This window comes from Gymnodraco acuticeps, unplaced genomic scaffold (assembly GCF_902827175.1).
Source record: "Gymnodraco acuticeps unplaced genomic scaffold, fGymAcu1.1, whole genome shotgun sequence".
Taxonomy (NCBI): Eukaryota; Metazoa; Chordata; class Actinopteri; order Perciformes; family Bathydraconidae; genus Gymnodraco; species Gymnodraco acuticeps.
In genome coordinates this window covers 291,866-304,727 of record NW_022990214.1, presented here as the reverse complement: position 1 = coordinate 304,727, position 12,862 = coordinate 291,866, and the positions used below count along the sequence as shown (strand labels likewise).

The window sequence follows — 12,862 nt, the reverse complement described above, 5'->3', positions numbered from 1 at the left end:
AAGTTTACCCGTAATGCTGCTGACAAACAGTTACAGACACACCGAGCTGAAAAGAGAACCTCCTTGGCGGAGATAATGGAATTAACAAATCTCACAGCCCTGTTGGCTGTTCTTACAGCAATCTTGGGAGCCACTACTCCATTCCTACTTATATCTTTCTCCTCATTCTTACACACACACAAGGTCTCTCTTTCAGGGAGGCAGAGTTCAGGTAAGGAGTCCGCAGGAATAGAGACGCGTGCTGTAACTTTCTCAAGGACATCGATTGCTGATGTAATTCTTCAGTCCTCAGGTTCTGGTGATGTGGGACCAGTTTCAAACGATAGGCTACTCTCAGTGCTTATTGAGTAGATACAAAAGAAAGTAGCAGCAGGATCTCTATCCCTCTGTTTTACTATGTTGCTCTCATGCAGCACACATGCCTTCTGAACCGAGGGATGTGTGTTCTGTTTTTTAACATAAGCCTTTCAGCACTGTGACTACTGTATCTGCCTGATGGTTTTAGAGCTGTGAAAGGAACTGATGGAAAAACAAAAATGTGTCTTCAGCGCTGACGAGTGTTGCTACAATCAGAAGGACAGTGTTGGAGTTAAAAGCTGATATGTGGAAGAGAAAAGGGGATTTGTGCACAGTGCAGATCCTGTGTTTTGCTTTCCAGTCATTTTTCATCCGTGATTAGAGGTCACATTTGTTCTCATTGTGTCTCTTTGGGGGACTGTCATTGCTCATTGACACTTGGTCAACATTTCACAGCACCGCTGAGAGAGAAATTGGAATCACACAAGGCAGGGTATGATCATTTCATTTCACCGCGGAAGCATTTTGCAAAGCGATGAATTCATTTCACGTCATGCTACCAGCAACAACACAATCCAAATTCATCACAAAGTTGCTGTAACATTGTGAAGGCAGGAGCTTTCCATATCAGTGGGTTTTTTTTCTCCCACGCTCCACCGGAGGGGTTGAATACATCTTTGCATATGTGCAGTGGCTCAGCACGGAAAAAACAGACTTAATTCAATTTGGGAACACAGTCTTATTTTATATATAAATAAATACAAATAAAGTAGTTTGAATAAGCCTCATTTTCACCAGATGCCATATTAAAATGTTGGTCGTACATGATTACAACCAGGCACATTTTTTCAGCAATGGATTCCGATGTATCCACTATATCTGTTATGTCTATTCAGTTCATATAAGTAGAGATGATTTTCAGGTAGTTAAGAATGAATAATTCTGAAATATATGAAACACTTCCATGCAAGTTATAACTTAGACCAGGGGTGTCCAATAGGTTGATATCGGCAATTAAAATCTCTCCGGTCATATTGTCCAGTGTATTTTTGTTGTTGCCATAAGCACAATTGAAAGTCTATTCAAAATAGACAAGTCGGCACCAGCCATGGATGCCCAAAGTGTGCAACGAGAGGCCTACAGCGGCATAGTGCCTCAGGAGCGCACCAGGACGACGCGTCGGATCGTTTTTGTTTAGGAAAGATTATATTTCTAATTCAGGTGCCGTACTCATGCCGCCTTTTTACTCAAATCCCCTCGATGTACACACGCCTATTGTTCAGTGCAACTAGGGCGCCACGGCGGTGCGCTGAGTAAAACACACATCACAACACACATCTCCACAAAGACAGATGGAACATTATTTAACACGAAGAAATTATATCGATAAGATAATGAAATTGCTTTGTTGAAAAAGTTTGAATACATTAAACCCTTTTTTACTATTAACTGTTTATAGTCTCTCGTACATGTCCACATTGTTTAGTTATACAACAGCAATTGAACCAACAAAAAAAAGTTGGAAGCTGCTCTGATGCGCCCTGGGGACCGAACGTTAACTTGTTTGTTTGTTTGTAGCCTTTATTTAACCAGGTGAAAGCCCCTTGAGATCAAAAGATCTCTTTTTCAAGGGTGACCTGCTTACTTACTTTGCTGTTGTGCCGATTCTGGCTGGAGAGAGTTAATTGACAGCGATTACATGCTTTGGGTTATGCAGGCTGTAATTTCTCAATAATAGTTTCAATAAATGATTAATCTACACGCCTTGATGATGTCTCCGGACGATGCACCCCTGGCTGACACTATTCAGTTAATTTATAAATAAATATATCTGCCATTTTTTTAAACAGGTAGATCATTTCGACCTGGTCATTTTAAGAGTAGTTCACAAGTGGAAAAAGTGTGTTGTGATTTCGTGCATGTAAATGGTCTGTGACTGTGAATGGACTCTCAAAGAAAAAGCTCAATATATCAATATATCGAGTCCCATACAGATATTTGGTTCTTAAAGTTTGACTTTGGGCGCACTTCAGCTAAACCTTTGACACTTTTGACACTTTTGATTTAAGACCTGTCAAGTCTTTGGGAGATTCTAGTTATTTTTTTCTGATAACTTCGTATATTCAAATGAATGTGTTCATCACAAAAACGAAAAGAAAAATGTAACAAAAAACAGATCGCGTTTAAAATAATCATTAATTATTTCCTGATATTATATTGCAAAGATTTGAACAATCCCTGGTAAGTGCAAAGGAGATACATGTTTGCATGGTGAGTTTAATCACTTTTGATCCTATTATACAAAGTTAAAAGTGATGTGCTACTTGAGAAGATTAGGATACCTTACAAATGGTTGCTGCTTCCTCAGCTGCTGTTCTAGTTGGGCATGCATGGCAGTGGCTGCCTTAAATCCCCTCTGATTTAAATTATGTGTTTCCAGGCAGAAGCAGACTCATCCAGTTTTACAATGGTTTTATATTCAGCGCACAAGTGTAGCAGAAAGCGGCAGTCAACAAGTCAATGCTGATAACAGATTATTCTGTGTAACAAAATGAAGTGCATATAAATACACAAACACCACTCCTTTTTATTTATGGACTTGAATGAGGTAATGTGGAATAGATGAATGTATCACCACTCTTCAGCAGCTGCACAGACAGATAAGGAATTACAAAATGGATAAATGACCTCACTTCCTCTCTCTTCCGCGCTTCTTACTTCTGAAGCTTGTGCCAGTAAGCAGCTGATAAATCAGAAACGGTCACTGTATATAGCTGCAAGTATCTTTAAGGAGTCATTGTATCTGCAATGTCAGTCTTTTATACAGTAAGACAGCAGATATATAACTATAGGAAGAAGCAATAGATCCTGTTGTTGGCCACTTTTGTAGAGATAGTGGTGGCTGCTATAAAAATCCATCAGGATTCAAGCAACCGCAACAAATCAAATGGAGATTTATACCACTTGTAACGGAGATAGCTACCTGGTTCTGTTTAGGGGAAGATAGTGAGAGGGGAGTAATGCCCATTAATATTTAACTCTGCCCTTTTCAGAAACGAAAGTGAAATATCTTCAAGAAAGCTCTTGATATTCTCGTGGTATATCTAGCAGAAGATGCCATTTTGATTTGTATGCTGCATGTTTGGTATTGTATTGTGTTATAGTGTGTTGCATTTAATTAGTGCATCGTTAGTGCAAAAGTGTCAATGTGACACTTTAAAAACAAGATTAAAGTCCAACTATCCAGAAAACTTAAAACGGACTTAGAAGTAGGTGATCATCTTTGGCACAAAGATATACAGAGGAAAATAATGTTATCTCATTAACTTAAACAATACAAAAGGGGGCCTAAAACTGAACCCTGAGGCCCACTGAAATGTGCACATATCTTTGTGTACAATCCCAGCCTTTCAGTGAAGCTAGACAATAGGCAGTTTCCCAAACATCAAGGATGAAAGATGATCACATTATCATTCAAACTCTGTGAACTATACCATCAAGATTGAACAGAGAATATACATATGGCATATTAAATATATATATTTCAGTGTGGGTTGTTAATGCCTCGCTATACCAAACATGTTATAATCAACAGATCTCTCTCTGACTCTGATGCCTCCCACTCAGTTCAACTCTTTGACTCGCAGCTGCTATCGATCTTGCCGGTTGCCAGAACCTGGAAGATGGTTGAAATCCACATGGATATATCTTCTTTTTCTTTATTTTTATATATAATCTTTTATAACTTTTGAACTCTCTATGATGTAAATGTATACACATCTTAATCTGAACTCACGACACCTAAGCGTTTGACTTTAATCTCAGAATTCTGAGAAAACTTTTTCTGACTTATTCTCTGAATGTTTTTTTACAAAATGTTGACTTCTCTCACAACTCTTGGACTTTCTCCTCAGAATTCTGACTTTTTTTTGTCAGTGCTCAATAAAAAAGTTCACTTTTGGTCAGATCGTAATAAAACCCCCTAACATGTTGCTTTAATCCTCTGTTTTTTCCTTGGGGTCTAAGGACAGAGGGTGTCATACTGTATGCTGTACACACTGTAAAGCCATGAGACACATGTGTAACTTGTGATATTGCACTTTTTAAAGACATTGGATTGGTGCATTGACCCTGATTCTGGACCTCCTTCAGGTGGCCGTCAGGGGAAGATGCCGGTGACGGCGCTGGAGGCCTTTGACCTGGAGATGAAGAGTTGGACACGTTACCCCTGCATCCCCAGCCGGAGGGCCTTTTCCTGCTGCGCCACCAATGAGCGCAGTTTCTTCAGCCTGGGGGGCCTCCAGCAACCGGGGCCACACAACTTCTACTCTAGACCTCACTTTGTCAGTACCATGGAGGAGTATGATCTGGATCAGGGTAGGTGTACACCCAAATACTACTTTTTAAGGAAGCACATTGGACATAAAACTGACTGTGTTAGGTCACATAACTTTTGTATTTACTCAGATTTGGTTTCTGATTGCATTTTGTACAGGTAACTAGTCATTGTTATTAAAGTATCCCCTCCAACTCTGTTCATGATTTATTTTCAGAGATTCTGAAAAATATGTTTATTCCTTCTTAAAGGAATGCTCCACTCATTAGATAATTAATCAAAATGTCAGTATTTAGTGAAACATTATGTTTAAACCATACCCTGAAGAAATCAGCGATATTCCCCGGTAAATAATAATTTTATAGCTCTTTTTTATCAAAACCTGTATATTCCATCAGGCCGCTGCCATTTTGCCCATTTTCAGTAGTCACGTGATGGTCGTGACGTCATCCATGCGTTCACTTTGTAAACACCATATACAGTCTATGGTAAACACACGAAAACATGGCGAAGTTTTGAGCAATATGAAGAGATTGGATGGGGGAATTCAGCCATACAGGTTCGAGCCTACTTAGTACTACTTAGTAGATACAATGATTTTGATTACTAGATATGTATGCATGTAGTACCACCCTTGCTAGCGATTCCATCTCTAGTTTAGCATACTCAGCCTCTTTGTCCCTGGCCCTAGAACCACGATTTTATGGGGCCGGAAAAACTGGGGGGAAATACCCACTAGCCGGTACTACGCTATATGGAAAGGCCACCAAAAACTGGCCTGGCCTGGACGATAAAGGACGTTTAAACGGGGCTACCCGCTGCAATGGAAACGTGCCATTATTCTTACTCCGAGCACTACTTCTGGTCCTCCGTCGCTTCACACTTGCAGAGGGCGATTTCTCAACTGGCCGAACTGGTGTCCTGGTCGGTGATGACACCAGAAAGACCGATGGTACTGCATCTCCATTAAGTAATGGTTGTTCAATAAATCCCATGTTATGTTTTATCATACTCTCAGAGTAGTCGTCCGGAAACTTGAAATGTTCGCTGCATACATGCCTGTGGATCTTTCGGTTCGGGCCGGCCACATTTCGCTAGCCACTGCCTCCGAACGTACTTCCTACGCTTACCTTTTGGCAACAGATAGAACCGAGCATTCTGTGGATTGTTCCTATCAGAATTGTGGCAATGTTTCACGATACAATGAGGCATATTTGAAGAGAGTAACTACAGTAAATAACATGAACATCAACGTGTCCTCGAAACCAAACGCATGGTTTACGTCACGTCCGGTAAAATGGCGCCGCCCACAGTGTTGATGTTATTTCGGTAATTAATCAGTTTAAAATCACTGATAATGTCATCGGATTAAAAAAAAAAAAAGAGAGACTGGCAGAGACTGGTCTGTTTTATCGGATGATAATTTTTTTTAAATGAGCATACCATTCCTTTAATGTGTTATTTTGGAAACACGAGGAGAGAGAAGCTGCTTTGAATTCAGCCAGAAATAATTGTTGGTTGGGTTTATAACAATGCACGCAGTTCCAGCCTGGAGCACTTTGCATGGAGTGAGAACATGATCTGTGCTGTGCTCATAATCCACCTAAATGCAGGAAGATTATGCATGAGATGAGTCAGAACATATCAAAGCTGATGGTCATGCTGATAGAAAGAGTTCTTTTTTGATGCTCTAGATTTCTGACCAGTCATAAAAGGTGACTGAACAAATGCATTAATGCAATGTGGGCAATGCCTCCCCTGATTTAGATGCACCATTAGTTGTTATCTACATATTTGAATGTAGATTTGACTTTAAGTCTGAGTTTGGTTGCACTCTGAAAGTTAAGCAGCCAAAACGATATAAATCATTACCTTGGAAAAAGGATGATTTGTGCTTTGAATAGATACCGTAATAATAATAACATTTGCAGCAAATTGCATTTTAAGCAGCATTAAACAGAACACAGATCCTCCATAATAAGATGTAATTATGTCTGTTAACAAGAAAAAGATGAGTTTCTGCAGCTCTATGAAACGTTTTAAGAAAAATTGAAAATAATTGTGTCCTGCTTTGCATTTTTTTAATACATTTGAGTTGATTGTTTTGGTTGGCATTTCTGTCACAAGTATGCTATTGGCTAAAGAGTGAATTGACAAAGAGGCCTAGTGATGGTGGAAGAGGTCAACTTTGGCAGTCTAAACACGCGTTATATTTATGCATACAAAAATATTTCTGTACAAAGTACACATGGCAAATCAGCCCTACGCTGATGTTTCCGTTATGTTTTTATGGTCAGAGCACTGCGCTCAGAGTTCAAATGATTTCAACTTTGACCTAGTTTACCTCGACCAACTAATCAGATGAAAGCTGTTACATCATGTGAATGCAGCTTAACCTTAGCGCTTAATCTGTCTCTAATTTATCGCTACTTTTGCACCTAAAACATGATAAATAACTTCTCATTTTCCTTAATCCCCTCTGATAACATTTATAAAAACTAGCAGAGCAGCACGATTAAAATATTATCCCCATTCTAGTTAGCATAGGGCTAAACCACAAGTTATCCGGAAGTCTCTGGTGCAAATGCTCAAAGTAGCACGCAACATTACAATTACCAACAAGAAGTGTCATATAAACTGTACAAACTGTATCAACCCTCACACCCCCCATTCTGTCCTGATCCAAAGTACATTTTTAATGAATTAATCTTTTATTTAGCCAGTAGGGTCACATTGATATGCAAGATGTGTTCTACACATACTGTATATGCCATACCAGTGATTTCCATAACCCATCCCACCTGAGTCAAGGACTATGTAAATCGGCAACATGTTTATTCATGCTACATATTATAAACCATAATTAACCTTCTGGTTTCTTTAGGGTTCTGTCCTCAGTAGAATATGCTTCAAACTCTTAAGAGACCATAATTATTATTGTTAAATATGTATCATCATACTTATGAAATCAATCAACATAAAAAAAACATCTAGTGGTAACCTTTTCCTCGTCCAGCCCTAATAGAAACACTTCTGCTGTTCCCATTGAATGTTTATTGAAATACATGTGTGATGGAAATTCCAAAAGAACAAATATACAAGCTTAAACCAAAGATGTGTTATTTAATAAAGAGTTATAGCATTTAACAGAATCAAAATCCAACCAGAGAAGCAAGTGTATATACTTAAATGAGACTTAATAATACATTTACTACAACAACATGCTTGGTTGAAGATGGCGACAGATAATGGCATGCAGTAAGACAATGTAAGAAACTCAGGGCTGGCCGCTCTGCTGGAGCTTTTATTACTGAAGTGCCTGTGGTCAAGCTTTCAGCAGCTACATATACAGGATAGACCTACTGTGTGATGATACAAGAGGGTGCACTGACTCACTGTCATAACTGCAAATATGTATGCAGCAGCTGCAGACGCTACAGGTATGCTAACACTGCAGGTGCACTGCAGGTATGTTAATTAGTTAATTAGAGAGGTATAGAGAGAACTCTGTTTCCTGTTGAAACCATATGTTACACATATGTTCTGAACATAATCTTAAAGAAACAAGCTCTGTTATGAATACAAAATAGTACTATACATTTGAAACTGGCCTACAGCAAAATACCGTATCGGAGTGAACACAGGGGCTTGCAATTTAGCTTACATGACTGACACATAGTCAAATTGTAGCTTCATAGACGGAATTCAGTCCCACAGAGCCTAAATACTGTTTGATTCAGTCCGTCCTGTCTCAAATTATCCTCAGAAACAGTGATGAGTCATAGTCCTATAGATAGATATACAAATCAATGGCCTTTGTTCAAAGCTCTGTGCAATGAGTCGTGATTCGATTTACAGAAAGCAAACAGAATTGGCACTTGAAGAAAAACAAAGGAAGCTCAGATTATCAGAGTCGGATAGGGGTAATCCATTCGATCATTTTCTGAGGCTTTTGTGTGATTTTAAATTGGTTTCAGAGCAAAATGTGTAGGAGAAGATTTGTTATGATGTTTGATGATTGAGTGGGCTTCTATCTGCAGCACAATATTAAAACCAATATTTGTAAATATACAGAAAGGATTGGCAATTTTTTTTTATCACTCTTATGATTCACCGATGATGCAATGACTTGCCTGGCTTTTACTTTAAAAATTAAACATTCATAGTTTTGTCTGAAATGCAATTTTATTATTTGGAGTTTGTAACAAGGTTCAAGGTTCTTTATTAGTCAAACGAACATAGCTACAGTGTAGTTATGCAGATGAAAATCTTGTGTCACAGGCTTCTCCAACAGAGCAACACAAAACACAGATAAACAGAAAAAATATAGTGCAAGTAAATAGTAATTACAAAAAAAATCGTTTTAAAAAAGTGAAATAGTGCAATAAGAGTTGCAAGTTATTGAAATAGGATGTATAGGTAAATAGATAAATCATTTAAAAAAATGTTTTAAGTAGCAGCCAGATGAATATTGTGGATGTTGTTTCAACTGTTCAGGTGTTTAACAGTCGTATTGCCTGTGGGATGAAACTGTCCCTGAGTCTGGTGGTTTTAGTCCGGATGCTGCGGTATCGCCTGCCAGACGGCAGCAGACAGAACAGTTTGTGGTTGGGGTGATGGGGGTCTTTTATAATCCTGAGGGATTTCTTCCTGAGCCGCTGGGGGTAAAGTTCCTCCATGGATGGCAGCTCCGTCCTGGTGATGTTCTGTGCAGTTTTCACCACCCTCTGTAAAGCCTTACGTTTGAGGGCGGTGCAGCTGCCGTACCAGGCCGTGATGCAGCCAGTCAGGATACTCTCTATGGTGTAACTGTAGAAGGTCAGGATCCTCTCTATGGTGCACCTGTAGGTCAGGATGCTCTCTATGGAGCACCTGTAGAAGGTCAGGATGCTCTCTATGGAGCACCTGTAGAAGGTCAGGATCCTCTCTATGGTGCACCTGTAGAAGCTCAGGATGCTCTCTATGGTGCACCTGTAGAAGGTCAGGATCCTCTCTATGGTGCACCTGTAGAAGGTCAGGATGCTCTCTATGGTGCACCTGTAGAAGGTCAGGATGCTCTCTATGGAGCACCTGTAGAAGGTCAGGATCCTCTCTATGGTGCACCTGTAGAAGGTCAGGATCCTCTCTATGGTGCACCTGTAGAAGGTCAGGATCCTCTCTATGGTGCACCTGTAGAAGGTCAGGATCCTCTCTATGGTGCACCTGTAGAAATTGCAGAGTATCCTGGAGTCCATGTTGAACCTCCTCAGCCTGCGGAGGAAGAACCGCTGTCAAGCTTTTTTGATGGTGGTGGTGTGAAGAGTCCATGTCAGGTCCTCAGTGATGTGGACAGCGAGGAACCTGAAGCTGCTGACTCTCTCCACATAGTCCCTTTGATGGTGATGGGGGCGTGTCCCTCTCCCTGCTGCTTCCAGTAATCCACAATCAGCTCCTTTGTTTTGCTGACGTTGAGATGGAGGTTGTTATCCTGGCACCAAGATGTCAGGTTTTCGAACCTCCTCTCTGTACGCCGTCTCGTCGCCGTCGGTGATCTGACCGATGACGGTCGTGTCGTCAGCAAACTTCACGATGGTGTTGGAACTGTGTGTTGCCACGCAGTCGTGAGTGAACAGGGAGTAGAGGAGAGGGCTGAGCACGCAGCCTTGAGGGGCTCCGTGTTGAGGATCAGGGTGGAGGATGTGATGTTTCCCACCCGCACTGCCTGGGGTCTGCCCGTCAGGAAGTTCAGGATCCAGTCACAGAGGGCGCTGTTGAGCTTGAGGTCTCTGAGCTTGATGACCAGCTTGGAGGGCACAATGGTATTGAATGCTGAACTGTAATCAACGAAGAGCATTCTCACATATGTGTTTCTCTGGTCCAGGTGTGAGAGGGCAGTGTGGATGGTGAGGGCTATGGCGTCGTCTGTGGACCTGTTTGCTCTGTAGGCAAACTGCAGGGGTCCAGAGCAACACACTCTCACTCAATAATCGTCCAGGAGCGACGTTTGGTCAGGGTCCCGTGGCGTGCAGTTGTGACGCTCCTAGGCTCCTTCAGCGTCATAAAGGGACGCAAATAGCTTTCAACTGATTGCAATGTATTCCCATCTGCGGCGGGATTTGGCGCTCATGGAAGCACGGCATTCGTTTGTGTCGGCTGCCCTTAAAGGCAATGTGAGCGTCCATTCCCATTGGATAATGGAGAATTGTACACCCGGAAGTAAGTATTCCCCTTACTGTCGATTGATTTTACAGTGATATCTGCACTACTCATCGACTAAAAAACACCAGATTATCCTTGTTAATTACACAACATTGATTGGTTTAAATTGTGTGCAATGCTTTTGTATTTTTCGCCTTCGATTCGGAGAAACAAATATTTTTGCGGAGTAAAGGATGGCAGAAGACACTACACTACCCAGAATCCCCAGCTATCGTTTAGGACTACACCATGTGCTCTGTTTGACAAACCCCGTGATAGTCCTCAAGCTCTGTGATTAGAGAGTGTGCTCCGAGGGTTACGCCGAGCGTCGAACAGAACTTGAAATGGGATGGAACCACGGCAGACTGTCCAAAACTGGATTTGAACGGCTCCACCGCGTCCCCCCCTCCCCCACCCCGTCCCCAGAACTACACAGGCTGGGTATTGTGTTTCGCAACATGTTCTCTGTCTATGGCACGTCTCTACTGGGAGTTGTAGTTTTAAAAGACGTTTTCGTATTTCCCATAATAAGAAGTTGCCAGTATTAAACTGTGTACATCCCTGGAGGTTTAGGGGATAGGAAACACTCAAATTTAAAACATATAATTAATACATGGGTGAAAATTGCTTGTGCCCATAATGGGCAGCATTAATATATATATACCCACATGCCAGCTAAGGTCAGAAGAGCTTTATTTAACAGCTGGTCTTATGTTTGTGACCCCTGTTGTTAATTGATAACATTACATCACATTACATTAATTGATAAGCCTGAAACATGCACTTGTCAAGGTTCAGAGGCACATTTTGCAAATATGGCAGTAGCCATCGATCAGCTTAAGATAAGATATACTTTATTGATCCCAAGTTGGAAACATTTGCGTTACATCAACATGTGTAACAGTTGTAAATATGCAGTGGTGTTTATTTGTAAATCATTTAGTATAATCACACAAATTCTGTGTTTTATATTTAACAATTCTGTGTTCTTTATTTATTGATTGTTCAATACCTGACAAGGCCGGAGATGAAATATCTACATACATCTTATAAGAGTATAATACATATGTATAATATCAGTTAAAATAAGTGCTTCAACATAGTTAACATTGCTGGAGGTATACACACATATTGATAGATGTCTTGTAATGCACTATTGAGGAACCTGCGACCCAAGTATTTCATTCAATGCATAACTACACCATAGTTGTGTATATGATATGTCAATAAACCTTAAAAAATCTTGAAATCTTGAAAGGGATGTGCAAAATAGTCATTATATACAGTCTTTAATTAACTATTAGTAGAGAATAACGAGTAATGAATATACTTTATAGGGATCCTATTAATATCTAATAATTAGGGATGCAAGATATTGGTTTTTTGAAACCAATACCGATACCGATAACTTCCTGCTTCTCAAGACCAATACCGATACCCGATAATAATATAATATATATATATATTAAATGTACCTGTAGTTTTTGCACACCTGGTGGTAAAAAAAAGACTAGTAGTGAGCAAATGACATGAGCATTACTACTATGAACAAAACAAACCCTGGGGTCGTCTCTGGCAAACTTCTTGCCTTTTTCAAAAGCCTCGTCGATAGGTAAAAGTCCCGGTGCCTTTGCAGCTGGCTTTGGATTCGCCGCTAGTTTAGCAGCGCAGGCGTCTTCGTACGCTTTTAACAAACCATCTTAGCGATGGCGATGTTTCAGGTGACTAATCAGGTTGGAAGTATTATAGCTCGTTGCCTTTTTCCCTCCTCGTGGAACTTCTGCATTGCATTTGTTAATACAAATAGCAAGCGAACTATCTAACTCTGAAACTTTGAAATAGTCCCATACTACCGACGACATGTTTGTTTACTGTCCTGGCTTCACGGCCGCACATCATTTACGTCACAGCCAGGCATGAGTTAGGGAGCGCTGGATTTGTGAAAAACTCCCCTCTTCCTAAACCACTAATACCACAGTAGGCCTACTAGCAAACCGGGAGGAGCTGAGTGAAAAACAAGCGCCCCTCATCCCAATCCACCCACACCGCAGT

General features: G+C 40.6%; 1 protein-coding gene across 1 annotated transcript in view; it reads left to right on the top strand.

Moving 5' to 3' along the window:
* Positions 1 to 12,862, top strand: part of LOC117547688 (kelch domain-containing protein 8B-like) — a 339,181-nt gene that overhangs the window by 225,952 nt on the left and 100,367 nt on the right. Inside the window, exon 4 of the mRNA XM_034218459.1 lies at positions 4,450 to 4,674. Within this exon, the coding sequence (XP_034074350.1) occupies positions 4,450 to 4,674 (225 nt within the window). The remainder of the gene's footprint in view (positions 1 to 4,449; positions 4,675 to 12,862) is intronic.